This window comes from Podarcis raffonei, chromosome 2 (assembly GCF_027172205.1).
Source record: "Podarcis raffonei isolate rPodRaf1 chromosome 2, rPodRaf1.pri, whole genome shotgun sequence".
Classification (NCBI taxonomy): Eukaryota; Metazoa; Chordata; class Lepidosauria; order Squamata; family Lacertidae; genus Podarcis; species Podarcis raffonei.
The window spans coordinates 99,797,177-99,816,933 of NC_070603.1; the positions used below are offsets into that span (position 1 = coordinate 99,797,177).

The 19,757-nt window shown below is 43.2% G+C and overlaps 1 protein-coding gene across 1 annotated transcript in view; it reads left to right on the forward strand.

Annotated features, from left to right (window-relative positions):
* LRIG1 (leucine rich repeats and immunoglobulin like domains 1) overlaps positions 1-19,757 on the forward strand; it is a 135,594-nt gene that overhangs the window by 42,427 nt on the left and 73,410 nt on the right. The window contains exon 2 of the mRNA XM_053378291.1: positions 14,348-14,419. Coding sequence (XP_053234266.1) covers positions 14,348-14,419 — 72 coding nt within the window. The remainder of the gene's footprint in view (positions 1-14,347; positions 14,420-19,757) is intronic.

The window sequence follows — 19,757 nt, forward strand, 5'->3', positions numbered from 1 at the left end:
AGAGACCTTGCAAGGCAAAAGCTCCTAAAGAGAAGGTAAAAAAGCTAGAAACAAAGTAAAAACTTGTAGGTTTTATTTTTCATAGATTTGCCATACGTAGCAAGCTGGAAATGAAATGTCAATATAGGTCATCATAAGAAACCTCCTTGTGTTGGTAGCCAGACATTGGATTGTAAATGATGAGGTCATCCTGTTAGTACAAGGAATTCTGCTTGCACAAAATGACTTCCTCTACTCTCTCTCCCCCCCTCCAAAGCCAGACAGAAGTGGGGACCCCCCCCAGAACAGATTTATTTGGGGGTGGGGGAGTTGCAAGGTGAGGAAGTCCTGTTGCACAGGCAGATGTCCATGTGCTAAAAGAACAACTTCATTGGATGCATACAACCAGTGCTTTTTTCTGGGCGGACACAGGGGTATGCATACCCCTAAACATTTTGTGATTCTTTGCACTTTTGTCCATTAACTGTATTTATTTCCTACAATTTGAACTATAAAATAGTGATTTTCTTGCGTCAAAACGAGAGTACCCCTAAACATTTTTTTAGGAAAAAAAGCACTGCATACAACCCATTATGATTGCCACCAAACCCTTCCCCTGTGCAGGATATGGAGAATGTAAGTAAAGGCAGAAGTCTTCCACTGCTTAAAAGGAAAACCTACTGCTTCTTAGCTGCTTGAAAATTGCAGTGGAAATAAGACCTGCAGGTTAAGGGTCTGTATGGTTGCTGGTTGTCCTGCTCACCAAAGTGCAGCAGGGTTACTGGCAGGTGAACCCATGGATGCTTGGAGATGACAGAGCTTTCAAAAATATGTCACTCTAGTTGAAATATGAAATAATGTAAGTTTACAGATCTGCCTCCAGAGTCCTCCATCTCATTCTATGTTATGCGTAGATCAGCTTTTGCAGCTCGAGAGACATACAAGACAGTTCTCATGCTTGATCAAAAGGGCTCCCTATTGGCTTCATATGAATGAAGGAACTTGAAAAGGAGGCCCAATAATTTTTTAAAAAGAGGCCTCTGGAAAGCGTATCGTTATAGCACTGGCTGCTAGATGCTCTCAAATAAAGATTCAAATTTGCCATTGTGGTTTCCCCAGTTGCCTGAAAATGTGGGCAGGTTTTTGAGCAGCACGGATTTCTTTCATGAGAACAAGGTTGGGCAGCCCCATAAGCTAGCTGTTCCGTCTGCATTGCAATCTGGACCATTTGAGATCCTGTTCATTTGGGAACTTAGGCAATGGTCCATCAAGCCCAATGTTATCTGCACACCAGGGTTTCAGGCAGGGGTCTTTCCCAGTCCTACTTGGAGATGCCCGGGTTCGAATCTGGGACCTTCTGTGTGGAAAGCAGATGCTTGGCCATTGAGCTGCAGTGCTTCCCATGTTCAAAACATGGTGTGCCAAAGGGGACTGCATTGTGTGGTTTTGAACTGATATGAGCACCCTTTGTCATTCTGGAGACTTAGGGTTGTATCCAACTAAGTTCTGCTTAGAGTAGGTCCACTGAAATTGTACTAGTCATGTCTGTTAATTTCAGTGGGTCTTCTCCAAGCATGAGTCACGTTGGATACAACCTACGTGGTTACTTGAGAAACCACCATGTGCATTTCTTTTCCACCCACCCTATTTCTCATGTCTAGCTTCACTTCTCATTGTACAAGTATATCTCACCTGTGTCGAAAATGAGACGTGTGTTCCAAGGGACTCCTAAAAACAGATCCAGACTAGAATTCCTATATTATCTTCCCACACAGTATTAAAATTTTGTGCTGCTGCTGTGACTATCTCCCATGAAATCTGGGGTCTAACATCCTGCTGATTTTTTAATACTTATTTTAAACTTCCCAGTCCTGATCAGATATCAGAGAACAGCTGCAATGACAAATGATCTGTTAACTAATTTATGCTTGTGATATATACACCCACACACAGGTGTCGAGATCCCTCAAGGTATATCTATATTGCTATATATCAGGTTTGACATTTTTAAAATAAATGGATGACTCAATATAGAAAGGGCTGGGAAAGAGGGGGGAAAGCCCTTGCATTCCTTTTTAGGTTTCCAAGCCAGTATTCAACTTCTGATCCTGCTAAATGGATCCTGTTTTAACTTGATTTATCTTATGCTGATGTGCTGCCAGGATTTTTTTTAAAAAAAAACACAGTACTTTGAAGGAAGCAAAGGCACAAAATTCTCTACAAATTAGTTTGGGCTAAAATGAAATGTTAAATAGCTGGTAATAAAAGGGAAAGATTGTGATTCAGAAAAACCTGCCTTTCAAGATGGCAAGTTTTTCATTGTGTTACATGAGATATGACTACAGAGATGAGTGTGCAAGCTCATCTCATGGTTTTTTCCAGTAGCTTATGCAGCTAACTTATGCTGGTTTTGTGTACGGTGGCATTGCTACGCTTTAAAAAGGAGTGGGAAGCGATAATTCCACAAAACGATTGGTCTGAACAACAGTGATCAAAGGGTATGTGGGGTGAATATTTTGTTCAGGAGAAGTGGTATTCAGAATATTAGCTGCAGTTCTTCTGAGTGTGTGTATTTATTTTTTAAATAAACTGTTAAGTATCTATGTGATATATATATAATGAAACATAACATAACCAGGTATCCTGGTTTTATACCGGCATATAAAATAATAAAACGCAGCAACAGAGGTACTGAAAACCAACTTTAAAAAGGTAAAGGGACCCCTGACCATTAGGTCCAGTCGTGACCGACTCTGGGGTTGCGGCGCTCATCTCGCTTTATTGGCCGAGGGAGCTGGCGTATAGCTTCCGGGTCATGTGGCCAGCATGACTAAGCCCTTCTGGTGAACAAGAGCAGCACACGGAGACGCTACTTGCACTTTGACGTGCTTTGACTGCTAGGTTGGCAGGAGCAGGGACTGAGCAGCAGGAGCTCATCCCGTTGCGGGGATTCGAACTGCCGACCTTCTGATTGGCAAGTCCTAGGCTCTGTGGTTTAACCCTCAGCGCCACCCGCGTCCCAAAAACCAACTTTAGGGTTCAGCAAAATATATACGTTTTCAGATGGCACCTAAAACAGATAAAAGTTTCATGAATTGGGGAGGATAGGATGTTTCCAAATGGGAGGGGGACCATGGAAAACTACTACTTCTGGGTCACTGCCCTACAATAGTTGGTAGGGCATAAAACCACCAACAGACCCCCCCCCCCCGATCGTCCATAAGTGGTTGAGCAGGTCTGAATATGAGGTGGCTTTCAGATCCCTTGGTCTCAAGTCGCTCAGGGCTCTGTATGTCAGTACAGTAACCTTGAATGTGGCCTAGTAGATAATTGGCAGCCAGTGTAGTTCCCTCAGCTCGAGAGTAACGTTTGTGTGTCCAGGTTCTCCACTCAGCAACCTGGTCTCAGCCTTCTGGACCAGTCACGAGGGAAGTCCTACCTACATTGTGTTACCATAGTCCAGTTATGAGGTTACTAAGGCATGAGTTGTGGCAGAAAAGCTATCCATGTCCAGGAAAGGGCATATAGTACTTGTTGTGCCAACATAAATTGATATATGTGTCTGTCTGTCTGTCTGTCTGTCTGTCTGTCTGTCTAGCTACCTATCACAGTGTTGCATTTAATCTGTTACCTAACTCCCACATAATGCAAAGAATGAAGTTGATTAATGCAGACGTTGTTCATTATATTTCAGATAGGCTCATAAACATAAGATATATGACGAAAAGCCCCCTAAGGATAAATGAGTAAATGGAAATATATTAATCCCCTCTGGAAAAACAGCAACTGGGGAAAAAGTCACATTGGTAGTACCTTTGGAAGGTAAAGAACAGAAAGCTCAAAATGTATTAGTATACATATTGAGAAAATTCTTTTTCTAGTGTAACTCGATCTCTTCATGGAGCTTTCTACTTCTAGCGTTTTTTTTTAATTCAAGGCTTTCTGGGGGACCATCGGGGGGATGAAAATTAGTAAGGTTCCTTACAATTGCCAATTTTCAGGATTCTTTAAATTGCCTGGTGCTCTTTATTAGTAATAAAAACCCACCACAACTGGGCATTATTGGGCATTGATTTCTGAAAAGGAGACAAGGTATACGGTTGTAGAAGCTGTACACCTCCATTTAAGACTGCTAATATTAGGGTTTCGTTTCTTAATCAGAGAAAATCACAACAAACATGTTTGGTCATCAAAGTCCTGTTCATAATTGCAAAGAGAGAGCGAGAGAGAGAGAGAGAGAGAGAGAGAGAGAGAGAGAGCATACTTTTAAGGAGAGGGAATGGGGAAAAAAACCAGAAGAAAAACAAGACTGTGTCATGATGTCTTCTTTTTTAAGACTGGGATTAAAACCTTGTACCTCCCCATGTGCCGTTTATTATGGTATGTGGTTTTCAGCATAAATCACGAGTAGCCAATCTGTACCACAAATGCAACAGGGACTAATGGTTTGTGGCATGCCTGGATGGGGGTGAGAAGGAAAGAGTTTACAGACCAGGGCCCCGTCTGCACTATACATTTAAAGCAGCACCATACCCCTTTAAACCATCATGGCTTCCCGCAACAGAAGAATTCTGGGTTGTGCTGTTTATTAAGGATGCTGAGATTCCTTAGGAGGCCCCTACTCCCCTCTCATAGACCTACGGTTTCCAGAGTGGTCTAATGGTTAATCCTCCTTCCCAACAACTTTTGGGAATCGAAGTTCTGTGAGGGGAGTAGGAGTCGCCTAACAACTCTCTTGGCACCTTTAACAAACCACAGTTCCCAGGATTTTTTGCGGGAAGCCATGACAGTTTACAGTGGAATGATGCTGCTTTAAATGAATAGTGCAAATGGGGCCCAGGACTATACTGGGGTTCAGGCCTGTCTGAATTGTTACTGAAGAATGCACTAGTGCTATCTTTGGTGTTAATTTAAGATAGCTTTCACTGATACAGGCATTATGCACCCTGCCTGTGATGTTTAAAGTTAATTCTTCTGCGTTGGTCTGCATTAGTTGCTAACATTTAGTTTATGATTTTAATTATTGGCTTTATCTGTTATTGGCCACCCTGGGTACTCCTCCTGGTGTTCTCAAGTGGGGTCTAAATGTTCAGATGGTTAGGTAAGTAGATGAGGCCTTCATGAGGAGGAGCAAAGCAGGGTTTTAAATCTTGTCATATCTGCTGCAGGTACTTTTTGTCTGATTTCTCCTCAGTACTCAACGACCGCTATGTCTATGCCTTTGGAAGCAAGAGCAACAAATCCAAGAGCCTGGGCTTACCATAGCTTGTGAACCTCATGGTTTGATTCTGACAAAACAAGCCACAACCCGTATGCCATGGTTTGTCCTCAGTTTATCACTCATGGTTTGTTTTGGGGGAAAGCAAACCGCCAGTGCTGGTTCACATCCCACAGCAAGGCCAGGCTTGTAGTTATTGCTTCTGACTCCAGAGAGGGAAGAGGGAATAGAGAGTGATTTGGCAGCATGCAAGTAGCACAGTGCCTTGTCCATGTTAAGCCAGGCATAGGCAAACTCGGCCCTCCAGATGTTTTGGGACTACAACTCCCATCATCCCTGACCACTGGTCCTGTTAGCTAGGGATGATGGGAGTTGTAGTCCTGAAACATCTGGAAGGCCGAGTTTGCCTATGCCTGGTGGTAAGCTGTGGTTTATGGCTCACCGTGAAGCATTGGACAACATTGCTGCAGGCCCGCAGATGTCCTAATAAAACCTTTTAAATTTCAACATCATACACCACAACAAAGCCTGGATTAGGTTGCAGAGTAGAGGGAGAGATGAAAATCAGGCCTATTCTGTTTCCTTGGTTGAGAGACCAGCTGCCTTTGGCCATCTCTGAACCTGTTGCTTAGTGGCTGCCCTTCCACTACAGTATCTGATCTGTTTCTACCCTAGCCAGTCATTATAAGAACTGATCCCTGAGCTTGCTTCCCCCCTTCCTCTTCTTCCTTTTTTTCCTCCCGTGTTTGTGTCCTTTAGAGTGTAGGTCGAGACTGTCTTCCTGCTAAACTTCATAAGCTGCTCTGGGTGCCTTCTTTGGCTAAAGAAATTAGGGTAGGAAGTCTTAAATAAATAGAAGGAGTGACACGCTCCAAATGAGAAATTGCCTGCATTGGCACACATAAACAAACAAAGTCAAGTCATCAAGCAGTACTTATTGATTTAAAGTGTTTCTGCCGCAAAGTGACAGGCTAACAAGCTGAGAGAAGTCAAAGCAAAAGGATGAATCCATGAGAACGCAGCGACAAAGAGCAAGTCAATCACAGTCAGCCCGTCTTTTATTACGGCCATAAGATCTGTTCAGGTTGAAATAATAGACCACAAATAATAAGGAAGAAAAGCAACAAAAAGTGCTGCATTTCCAGTTTAGTTAATGCTGGCAATCAGCTGAGCTCTTAAGTGCATAACATTTTTTTGTATAAAAAAAGTCAGTCACTTCCTTGGTAATATATGGGACTTTATCTGATATCCTGTCCTTGGCAGAAGCTTTGGCATGCGGCTCCCAGAGGATTTGATTCAAGGCAATGCAGTCCTTGGAGCCAAAAAGGTCAGCCATTTCTTTAGCAAAGTGTCCATAAGCTCTTACCTGGATGCCTCAGTGAAGGGTGAATTATAAGGTGTTTTCAGTTAGAATAAAAAAGCACCATATTAAAGGTGCAGGTGTTACAAATTTCAGGGACTCCCACCTTAAACGGATGCAATCTGTATTAGAAACGCATATCAAAGCAGTGCCAGTTGCTAACAGTAATGCCAACACAAACTAGGCTCCTAAAAACTACAGTCCGAATCAAAATTCTTCAACAAGTCATGATGAGCTTGGCAGCCTTCGTCTGATGCTGTTGGTAATAGGAAGAACTCCAGTGGGAGGTAGTTCAATAGCTAGGAAGACACACTGAAGCAACCTTATCACTAGTTGCTTTGCTTGCAGAGATGAGAACAGCTAGAGCGAAGGGCCTCTGAAGATTATCACAGCTGCCAGTCAAGCTGAGAACACAACAAGAAAGCATATTTATAGTTGTAAAACTTCAGCAAGCTGTTTTCACTCTTGTTTACAAATACAACCCCTCCCCATAGGTGTTGTGAATTTTAATCGATCTTATTTTGTGAGGTTTTTTTCATTCCACTCTTTTTTTTTTTTCTGCGGAGGGGAGGGAGGCTCAGGCGAGACCTTTCTGTATTAATAGCTAACTAAGACCAGAAAGAGAGAGAGAGAGTCGCTCCCAGAAAGATGAATAAACACTCCTAGTAAGTACAGTGCCTGCTCTCGAAAAGGGTAATAATGATTGATTGCTTTGCGGTTTCACTTTCACAGAAGTCCATACTCAGTGATTGGAGAAAAGTTTGGCTGGGGCCACAGTTCTAACTCAAGACAATAGCTTTATTCCGACATCCCAGTGTTGTAACGATTAAACTATGCTTTGTGCAATAAATTTATTTGCAAAGTAGGTGGCTTCGTTTTGCTCTTGTGGGGTTGGTTGTTGGTTTGGATATCTTGGTTTGTTTTTAACATCAGGATCAGACGTCCTGTCTGTTAGCTTTGGGGGTAGTTAACGTTGCAGCTTCTGCACAATTAAAACCCAAATGGTCCACCTCCTCTCCCCTCCCTTTTCCCCCTCCTGAACCGAGTCACTATTTATGATGCAATAGTGGGTAATCCGGCAAATTTCTTTTTTATGTAGAGGTTCATGGTGGAAAGCAGCCTTCTGACAGATATTATCAGCATTGTGCTTTACCTTTTGGAGCAGAGCTGCAACAGATTCAGGTTGCTGTGTGCTTTGCAAACTGAATGGGCATGCAGCAGGGAGGTTTCTGAATGGGCTTTCCTTTATTAGCTTTGCTGATAACCCCAACCCCGCCCCCTCCAAACTTCCTCATCCTGCTTGCCAGTCAACACTGGGTGAATAGAAATCATTTTCTTTAGGCAATGCAGATTAACAGAACTAGCAATTTTTCACTTTATTTGCTGCAATTAAGAACGGGCAAATGTATGCCTCTGTTTGCCGCACAATGGAGTCTTTGACTCTGCTCTGGTTTCTGAAGCAGAGGAGCGTGGCGTCCTGATGAGATGTCTTTTGTAGCTCGCAGTTAATGGCAGCCTATGTTTTGGGCTGTATATTGTGAGCAAAACAGGAGATGGAAGGTCTCTGGTAGTATAATCCCATGCCTACTTTTTCTTAGGTTTGCCTGTAAGCCTCTCTCTTTGGTCTTGCTTTAAAGCCCTATACGGCCTAGGACCCTCGTACCTACGGGACCGCCTCTCCTGGTATGGCCCACAGAGAAACTTACGGTCTTCAAATAAAAACATCTTGAAGGTCCCAGGCCACAGAAACACACACAATTTTCATGAACCCTGACAGATAGAGTGTCTGAGCCCTAGTGACAAAGTATCAAGGTAGTAAGCGAGTAAGCTGTGCTCAGTGGAAGAGTACCTGCTTGTGGTATGCAGAAGTCCCAGGTTCAGTTCCTGGCAGGTAAAGGTAAAGGACCCCTGGACGGTTAAGCCCAGTCAAAGGCGACTATGGGGTTGCGACGCTCATCTCTCTTTCAGGCCACAGGAGCCAGCATTTGCCTACGGACAGCTTCCTGGGTCATGTGGCCAGCAGGACCAAACTGCTTCTGGCGCAACGGAAACACAGATAGACATTTACATTCCCGCCACGGTGGTACTATCTATCTACTTGCACTGGCATGCTTTCAAACTGCTAGGTTGGCAGGAGCTGGGACAGAGCAATGGGAGCTCGCCCCCTCATGAGGATTTGAACCGCCAACCTTCTGATCAGCAAGTTCAAGAGGCTCAGTGGTTTAGACCACAGCATCACCCACGTCCCTAGCATCTCCAAGTAGGTAGGGCTGGAAAGAGGCCCCCTTCTGAAGTCCTGAAGACATGTTGTCAGTCAGTGTTGACAAGATGGATCCATGGAGCTAGATGGACCAATGGTCTAACTGTGTATAAGACAGATTCCTCTATCTAAGTCCTGCCAGATCAGACCTAAGGTCAGTTTAGTCCAGCAGCCTTTTAGCTATTGTGACAAGTAGACATCAAGGCCTTATCCTCCAGGAATTTGGGCCGATCGGCACCATATATTTAAAGAACACTCAAAACACGTTTAAAGTACATCTTCCCGCAAAGAAGCCAGGGAACAAGTTTCTTAAGGCTTCCTAGGAATTGTAGCTTGGGGGTGGTCTGGCCTGTCTAATCTACGTTTTGAGGACCATCTTTGGTTACCATCTTGTGGCAGTAAGTTCCATAGCTGAACTATGTGCTGTTTGAAGAATACAGTCCCAAACACTCACTTTTTTAATCCTCTGATAAGTGGAAGAGAAAATGGATCAGATATGGAAAAGGCCAAGGCAGGGGGAGATCCTGGAAAAGGACTATATGAAACAGGACAATGGGTGGAATTGAAACTTCTTGCTTGCCTTCCATCCACATATTCAGGGATATTTTGTTAGTAAAAAGTGAAACATTAATTCTACTTCAACACAGGCTTTCAGAAGCTCTGGTTGTGGATTCATTCCACTGGACTAGACTGGAGGAAGTAATTTTATCCATAGACTTTATTGTTCTCCAGTCCCAAAGTTCCTAAACCAGTTTAAGAATGACAGGACCTCTGCTGGGTTGGATCAGATGCTGATCAGTTTTTTATTCTTTCTTTTGTGCTCAAGGTGCAGCTACCAATGCCATGTCACTGCCCTCTTCTATGCTTGGATCCATAGTTACATGTTTAATACAAAAAAGGAGACTCCAGTTTTGCACTGAGTCCTTTTTTCCCTTGTAATCAGTGTGCAACTGTTTATTGTGGGATTAGCGTTTAAGCACTGAGCTGGCTAGTATAAATTCAGGAAACCGCAAGAAAGTGCATTGCAGGATATTGGGGGAAGAGGAAAAGCAGCAAGTTTATTTTCTAAGGCGAACTTCCACCAGCCTTGCTATTTCATGTACCTGATTACGTTATGTAACTTCTAACCAATGTTAGGGTCTAAAATGTACTGAGCACCAATTCTTTTCTTGTTACCCTGCAATTTCCAACAATTCAGATTAGGCCAAATTAGGTAACTTCTCCCCTTGAGCAGATCTGTCTTAAATTCTGCACATAGAATCATTTTAGGAAACTTTTTGAGGGTAGCTTGTTTGACTACTGTATGCTACACATTTTTATTTTTATTTTGACAAAAGGCATGCTCGCTTCCCCTACAGCTTCCCCTTTTCCGATTTTACCCTGCAGTAGGGAGTGGGAAAGGGAATTTATACCTGGCCTCTCAGAATCTGTGAACGGGTTTAATAGGCTTGACGTTCAGCCACAGTCTGTTTCGAAAAAAGCTTTTCCAAGAAGGGGTTCTTGTTGGCTTTCCACTATGCACTTGTCCCTTCATAAGCAACTCAGAGACTTCCCCTCCCTTGTTCCATTCAGATCCAGCCATGTGTGCACAGTGCTCTGTTTTGCCATGCTTAAAGCATCTGCAAGAGATGTTTTTTGGGGTTGGGTGGGGTGCCTATTCAGTAAAGCTGCAGACTAGGCAGCTATCTTTCGACAGATTAGCCAGAGGAATTTCTATTGCGAGATTTTGATTGTTCAAGGGCCCTTTGGTTCCTTTTGTGTGTGAAACGGTGAAAAGTTGTGTTAGGACAAAGGCTGACAAAGTGTTTAATGAAAGCTGCGTTTGGCATTAGCAGACATTCCTAGACTCCCCCCCTCCCCTTTTGCTGTCTCTCTACTGTTAGCAAAAGGTGCCAAAAAGTTTTGGATAAAGTGCGCTGAATTAGCAATGACGGGTACATGTCTGTGAGCTAATCTGATGAAACCTTCAGCTTGTTGAGTTAAAAAAAAATCCAATAGAACTATGGCTTTATGGATCCATGCATTTTGTACAAGAAATACAAGATTTGAGATTTGTGTGTGTCTACATGCTGTATTGACTTCTTGGTTGTCTTCAGATGAAAAATAAAAGAGATAAATTCATCTCATACTGTAATTACTCATAGGAATACAGGACATATAGAATTAGCTCTTTTGTTAGTGGCATCATTTTAGGTAGAAATTCTGCAGAAAGATATGACAGTCTTTTTCTTCCAAGAACCCTTTTCAGCCATGCCACTATTTCGTTCCCATTTTACAGACTAGAACCTGGGTCTGGGAGGCTTAATTTGATGTTTTTTACTGCTTTGCTTTAGGATTGTTATTCCCCCTATGTTATTCTAACTGAGATCAGGACATCTAATTTTAGTAATATATAAGTAGGAAAATGAATAAAGAAGCCCCTCCACCTTTTTTATGGAAACAAACAAACAAACATTTCTGTTTCTTTTGGAAACTTGGAGCTTAATGAAGTCATTCAGATCTGTGAGACATATGAATGAAATTGCAACTCTCGGAACATCTGCTATTACTTACACAAGTGTGTCTCACTCTTTGCTCATGTTGTGCATTCTTTTGGGGAGAATTATTGACTCCAGGGCTGATATGCTCCCTTAGCTGCCCATTTCCCTCTTTGTCTCACTGACGAGCTCAGACTTGACTTTGTGGTGTGTGCATATGCATTTGAGGAAGGCATTCTTTGTCATCGTAATCTGGATAAATTGCGTTTTTTGTTCACTCTCATTTCTTGGGATGTATTGATTTAGGTTTCAAAGCACCTTGGAGAGCATTAAAAATCGGGTATCTTTTGTTTAAATATAGAAATTTCTCTGAATTCTGCTAGCCATGGTGTCTGTGTTTTACCTCCACTGTCAGAGGCACTATGGCTTGTAAACCAGTTGCTGGGGAAAGTGCTGTTGCGCTCAAGTCCTTCTGGTGGTCTTCCCATATGCCTCTGGTTGGCCACTGTGAGAACAGAATGCTGGACTAGAGGGGCCTTTGGCCTGATCCAGCGGGCCATAATAGTGCTGCCTGCTGCCGCCCTGGAGAGGAAACCTAGTCCTTTACAAGAAGTATGGATGGGATGGGGGGGGGAAAATGACATGCGTAAATCCCCTTCCCCGCCCTGCCTTGAGCCAGCTTCTGGCATTAATGCTGGTGTAATGGATTTCCATTGCAATGTGATTTAAAACAACAACAACAGCACCCACTGTTTGGCACCTGGGATATTATATATATTTAAAATAACGCTAGATATGCACGTTTGTTTCCTGCACTTGATAAGGCAGAAATGCAGGGTGAAGTTGGGAGTTGTAACCAGAAGGCATAATGCAAGATCACACTGCAGTCAACATTTCATTCTGGTGGATCAACATTTTGCAAAATAACTTAAGTCTAGCAGTTCTGAAGATACCTAATTCTGAAGCTAGTTGCTTATCCCTTAACCTTGCTTTCAATCATCCTTGCTGCTCTCTTTTTTTCCTGCTGCCCTAGTCTACAAGGATTTATTGTTTCATACCAGGGGGAATAAGACTGGCTCAGCATGTCACACTTAACAGAAAATCTGAAGTGATGCTGTCACTGGCCAGACGAAAAGGATGTAGAAGGTGGAGAAAAGGGACTGACTTGAAAGTACACACAAGAGAGGTTGCCAGGGGATAGCCACCACTCTTTCCCTGGTGGAATTAAAAGCCTTTCCTTTGGAAATCTGACCTCTAACTTTTGTTATGGCTGACCAAGTTAGTTGAGGTGGGGGGGGGATTAACCTTGGGTACAAATTCTAGTTGGTGGCACAGGAAGTTGCAGGAGTAGTTCGTGTGGTGGCTTCCAGATGCTGTTGGACTACAACTCCCATCATCTTTCACTATTTGGCATGCTGGCTGGGAGATGGAGTCCAAGATCATCTGGAAGGGAACCACGTTGGCTACCCTTTGAGTCAAATGCTTGTATTAAACACTTATATTTGAGTAAGCAGCACTGGACACAGGGGGATTCACGTCTAAGTAATTACAGACATAGGATTGCATTGATTCATAGATAGACAGACCTGCATACACGGTGGTCTTTTAGAGCTAACATTAGAACCCTTCACCTGTGCCCAAGCCCGTTACAGTTGAAATTCATTATAGTGTTGAAATTAAGAGTGGCTCAATCTTTGTCTCAGTCATGTCATGATTGTGCAGCTTTTAATATAGATAGATAGATGATAGATAGATAGATAGATAGATAGGGAGCAAAATTCTGGTTGGTGCCAGTATACTAATGAGAATCTTTTCCTGTATACCTGCTTTCTGTAAGGTAGATGATGACACTCTTTCAATATCTCCTGCATGCTGTGCTCTGACAGTGAAATCATGTAGTTTACACCTTTGTCTTTGGTCTTCATTGTGGTAGAAGTTGGATGGATGTCTGGCCAACTCCCCCTCCCTGCTGGAGATGATGACCTGAAGTTAAATGGACTTATCACCAGGTCAACAATTCTTAAGGAACGCAGATGGGAAATAGCTGGTGTTCTAACAAAAATATGCGGCTATCACAAAAATTGGTCTCCTTGATGGAGCACTGAAAAGTTGCCAATGTAACACCAATTTTTAGAAAAAGGGATTTTCAGAGAGCCTGGAAACTGCGAGCCTGTTTTCTCTGATGTCTGTCCTGGGTAAATGATGGAAAGCATTATTAAAACAAGAATTTTGAAGTACATAGAAGAAATGTCATGCTGGGAAAGAATCCACATGGCTTTTCCAAAGGGAATCTCTGCCTCTCCAACCTTTTGGAGTTCTTCTCCATAGAAGGGGTTATTTGGTAGACGTATTTGTGGACTTATTGAAAGCCTTTGACAAAGTCCTTCACCAAAGGCTGAATTTTAAGATCTTCCCCGAGGGTCTTGCTCTGGGTTGACCCCATTGTCATACAGGGCAATAGGTAAACAGTCCACAAATACGTCTATCAAGGGCTATCTGCCATGGTAGCTAAATGGAATTTCATTCAGAGGAAGTTAGTCTTTCAATACCAGGTACCAGTGTGAGAGGCAAAGACCTGCTTGAGCCTCCTAAAAGCTTTAGGATGTCCACCTTTGGTAGTAAGTTGTTGGACTAGAAGGACAATTTTATCTGATCTAGGCAGGACTCTTAGGAACATAGGAAGTTGCCATATATGTCGTTATGCTCTTGGCAGCTTCACAGTTGCATGATCATGCTGCCTTCGGTGAGAGACTTGAGCACCTTTTCGGAGAGAAGCATAAATACTTTTTAAAATGTTAGGCTTAGCTTTAGGTGGCTGGGTATTGAACCGGTTTCAAATAACGGAGCCTGCTTCTCCACCTGTTATGTAGAAGGACCAATCTGGTGAGCAGAGTGCATTTTCCTCCTGTGTGCACTCACAGGTAAATCCCCATATATAAAACACTGCTAACTAATCTTGCTGTGCAAGCCCTTAATAATTAAAATTGCCACATTTTTGCTGAGTGAAGTGACTGCCAGGTATGCTGATTCGACTGTCTCTTTATTTTTAACAGAAACCTGAGCCACAACAAGTTGACGGAGATTGATCCTTCTGATTTCTCTAACCTGCCAAACCTACGGGAAGTGTAAGTATTTCCTTCAGAAAGGACTTTAATCTTGGCTCCCCCCCCCCCCCGCGCCGCCTTCACTTCGATTCTGGCTGGGATGGCAGCAGCAAAATGTATACTTTCCCATGACATGCTTTCATTGTATTGCTAGCTTGCATCAGCAGATTAAATCTGAGCCATTGTTTTTCTTTCATACTGTACCTGTATGCTTTTTCTTTTTTAATTAAGCAGTCAATTAGCAGAACACAACATCTCAATTAAACTGCAATACATTTATTGGAAATCATTGATGTTTTGTCTGCCTCCTTTTGTCTCTTCCCCTCTCTGCCTGTGCATTTCATAAGTTGGAATTAGCCAGAGTAGTTCAGGTAACCACACCTGGCTGTGTGGATACACTTTCATCTGGCAAGGCGGAATGGGCTCAGCTGTGACATCTGATGCTAACCCCCCCCCCCCGAATCTCTCAGGGAAACAAAGGTGTAGTGTACTGTACTACAGAATTATTAACTCGTTCTCCTCCCACCTTCTGTTTGCTTGTCTGCGAGACAAGGTGGAGATTTTGGGTTTTGTAGCATGGTGGAAAGATTGCTTTGGCACCAGTTTGTGGTAGTGGAAGCCAGGAAAGAAAAGAGAAATGTTAAGTTTGCTTGTAAAAGTTTATTCCCATACCAGATCTTGGTCCATTTCTCTTACTGTAGCTTATATTCAGGTGGAAGGCTGTGGAAAAGGCATTAGGTTTATGTAAGGAAGGGCTGTACAGTGGTACCTTGGGTTAAGAACTTAATTCGTTCTGGAGGTCTGTTCTTAACCTGAAACTGTACTTAACCTGAGGTACCACTTTAGCTAATAGGGCCTCCTGCTGCCGCTGTGCCGCTACCGTGCAATTTCTGTTCTCACCCTGAAGCAAAGTTCTTAACCTGAGGTACTATTTCTGGGTTAGCGGAGTCTGTAACCTGAAGCGTCTGTAACCTGAAGCGTATGTAACCTGAGGTACCACTGTAGCTCAGTGGTACAGCAATTGCCTTGCATGCAGAAAGTTTCAGGTTCAATCCCTGACAGCCCCAAGTAGGTCTGGGAATGTCATAGAATCGTAGGATTGTAGAGTCGGAAGGGACCCTGACGGTTATCTAGTACAGCTCCCTGCAATGCAGGAATCTCAACTGGAGCATCTATGACAGATGGCCATCCAAACCTCTGCTTAAAAACCTCCCACCTGAAACTTTGGAGAGGTGCTGCCAAACCACCATAGACACATTGCGCATGACCCAGGGAGGCCACTTAAATTCAACACCCGCATGTTGAGCTCTTGCTGTCTCTCCCCTGTCACCTTTAGGATCACTTATGCAGGGATGGGGAACCTGCATCCCTGCAGATGTTGATGGGCTACAGCTCCCATCATTCCAGACCACTGGCCTTTCCTGGTGAGGCAGATGGGAGTTGGAAGTTCCAACAGCTTCTGGAGGGGCGCAAGCCAAGTTTTGACAGCCATTGATGTGCAGCATAGGAAGCCATCATGAACATTACAGGACCAGTGTGTGTGTGTGTGTGTCACCTGAATGTGGAGGTAATTGTCTTCGCCATAGTACCCCTGTATGGCGGTAATATGGGGTTCTAGCGTAAGGAAGCACAGTGTTCTGTTTCATAGATCAGAAAAAAACCATGCTTGTTCATATATATATATAGAGAGAGAGAGAGAGAGAGAGAGATATTTGATTTTCTGCTATCAATTTTTAAAAGAAACGAGTAGCAAATTGAGTAAAGCTTCTTTCCCAAACATTTCTCTTTTTACAAAAAAGAGAGAGAGTAAAAATAAATAAATAAATCTAAGTGCCTTTCAGCGAATCCTCAAGAGAACTGTGCTATTTTTGAGCAGGATCCATTTCAGCATGACATTAGCCTGGCAACTGGGCTGTAAATATTTTATACTGAGTGGCACTCCCACCTCCCCTTCTTTACCGCACAGAGGAGCACGATCAAAGGGGCTAGAGAAGACCGCTTCCAAGCAGACGGCTAGTGGTCACCTTTGCTTGCTTGCGAACGTGTGTTTGGTTTTTTTTTTGAGGGACATTGGAGACCAGATGCCAAAGCCACTTACCCAATGCACTTTACAGCAAAACGTCTTGTTGGAACAAAGTAAAATAACAACCGAGGTATTGAAACCGTTTGTTTTCGTGGCCCAAACTCTAGGATATATGGGAGATTGCCAAGTTCTGGCAAAACTGCAGACCGACCCCCGGTGCTCTGCACCACCAGTCTCCTGTTTGTCAGACGCAACTAAAATCCTCTCCACTTCTGTAGCCTTCACGAATTCAGCCGTTTGTCCCAGTCAGAAGCGCCATATTTGCTGCGGTGCTCACATGGAGCTCCTCCACAAACAAGGTTCCTTGTGTATTTTGATTGTGCGTGTGTGCACGTCCCTTAGTGCACAGTTGCTCCTTTTCACAGAGAAGGATGTATGTATGGCCAGAGGAGCTGCTTCAGGCCGCTGGGCCATCTAGTTGGCCACACAGGTCTCGCAGTGGCCAAGCACATGCTTGTGGAAAGCCGGCAAGCAGAGCCTTAGTGCAATATCACTCTCTTCCCATTTGTGATTCCTAGTACAGTGGTACCTTGGGTTACATACGCGTCAGGTTACATACGCTTCAGGTTACAGACTCCGCTAACCCCGAAATAGTGCTTCAGGTTAAGAACTTTGCTTCAGGATGACAACAGAAATCGTGCTCCGGTGGCGCAGCGGCAGCAGCAGGAGGCCCCATTAGCTAAAGTGGTGCTTCAGGTTAAGAACAGTTTCAGGTTAAGTATGGACCTCCAGAACGAATTAAGTACTTAACCCGAGGTACCACTGTAACCTGTATTAAGAGTCCTACTACCCCTGGCAGTGGAGGTAGAACATAGCCATCAATAACTGCCTCCTCAGTAAAATTGTTTAATCCTCTTTATTTAAAAGCCATCCGAGTCACTGGCCATTACTGACTCTTGTCGGATTGAATTCCATAGTTTAATTATGTTTCATGCGCAGAATGTATAATGCATACACCTGCAAGGGAGAGCTGGATTGAAGCAACGATGTCTTTAAAACATTATTTGAGCAATTACTGAAAATTAGCTACATGGTTCAGGACACTGTGCACTATTCCCAGGGTTTTCAAACCTGTTGCGGTTCTTGGGGCAGTTTCCTTGACGTAGAAGAATTGGTTCGCATTAGCACAAGCCCATTTTGATATCCCAAGCAGGATTTTTGAGTGCTAAGTTTCTGAAGGATCTATTTATTTGTTTATTTCATAAAATTAATGTAGCGCTTTTTAAGCACCAAGCTTCTGAGGGAGTTATTTGTTTATTTTGTTTATTTCATAAAATTTGCACACCGCTTGATTGTTTAAAAAACCCTCAAAGCGGTTTACATAAAGATAAAAAAAATAAAATCAAGAAAAAAATCACAACTGCACTTTCAACCGTATGATAGTTAAAATACTAAAACAGATTTAAATTGCCTCAACTTTCTAAGCATCTGGACAGGCTTGTCTTAAAGAGATTGGGGGGAAAGAGACTTGAAATTTGTTTACATGAGGTCTTCATTCCCTCTTTCTTCAGTCTTATCTCCCTAGAGCTTTTAGGATATCATGAGCCATAAAGCCAAACAAACAACTTTTAAGCTATGCGGATCTGAAAACCTAAAGGGTAAATAAATGAGAACCAAATATGCATTTCCTTGTTAGAATTAGAAGCTCTAACACGTTCTGAGGCAGAAAGTCAAAATATTTCCTCTTGATTCCCCCACTGCTGCTCTCCTTAATTGCTGGTCAGAGGGTGAAGGCCAGGAAATTTAGGCAATTTTCAGTCTGCCAGACAAGCAACTGTTATTATGGTAATTAATTGATTAATTCGACACACAAACAAGGGGTTTTTAAACCAAGAACAGAGCATGCTATGTGACCCAGATCAGCTTTCACTCCACTCACTGACAGAATTTAAATTCTGTGCCACTGAGACGGATATTCTCTTCTGTCTAGTAGCGCAGCAATGGAATGACAAGTTGTGAAGCTTCTGTCTTAACAAATTCTGCACACACACACCTTTAGAAAAGAGTTGCATATTCATTCAGTCATTCCACACACACCCCTTACATAATCCTAGTTTGCCTTTGTTTGAATGCAAATGTCGTCAAATCATTTCCAGAAGTTTATTTTCTTAACAGAATTTTTTAAATATATAGCTTATTTCAGCCTTTTACCTAAAGACAAGGAGATACAGCTTTGCACGAACATTTGCTTGTGAATGTGGAGGCCTGTACAAAAAGAATACCTGATTGAGACAAATAGATTCCAATGGCGAATAAGCATATTTCAAACATATTACAGTTGTACCTCGGTTGTCAAACGCCTTGCTACTTGTACTTTTCGGCTCCTGAACGATCGAAACCCGGAAGTGAGTGTTCCGGTTCCCAAACTTTTTTTGGAAGCCAAACATCCAACAGGGACGTTCCACGGCTTCTGATTGGCTGCAGTAGCTTCCTGCAGCCAATCAGAAGCCACGCTTTGGTTGAACGGACTTCCAGAACAGATACGTTCAACTTCCAAGGTACGACTGTAGTTTGTTTTTGAAAATGGGCTGCAGCACATGTACAAGGGCATGTGTCTTGCATCCAGAAGGTCCCAGGTCATTTCTTCTCCCTGAGATCCCAGAGTGCTGCTGCCAATTGGAGCAAACTAACCCCCCCCCCAACCTGGTGTCCTCCAGATGTTCTAGACTCATAACTCCCCTAATCACTAGCCAGCATATTCAGGGGGTGATGGGACCTATAGCACAAAATATGTGGTGGACACCCTTGGCTGTAAGGGAAAACTCTGGTTTGTTTAATTATTTAATTACATGCATATTCCAGCTTTCATCCAAGGAGTTCCAAGTGGCTTTCATGGTTCTTCTTCTCCCCCATTTCTTCCTCACAACAACCTTGTGAGGTAAGTTGGGCTGAGAGTGAGGGACTGGCCCAAGGTCACCCAGAGAGCTTCATAGCTGAGTGGGGATTAGAATTCTGGTCTCCCAGGTTCTAGCCTGAAATGCTTAACCACTACACCACAGCAGCTCACCACACTGGTTCCTTCCCTCTCCTGGGTTTAAAAAGTCACGGTCGCTTTACATGCCCATTTCCCTTTAAAATAAGCAGGATTTGCACTGGGAATCCTATGCATGTTTACTCAGCAGTAAGTACTGCTAGTTCAATGGGGCTTCCTCCCAGGAAAAAACGAGCTTTGGAGTGCAACCTTCAAATTGACTGGCTTTGGCTCATGTGCAGGGTTAAGCCCTGTGGATTTTTGTTAAGCTTGTGCTTCAACCTCTCCTGTTGAAACCAAGGGGG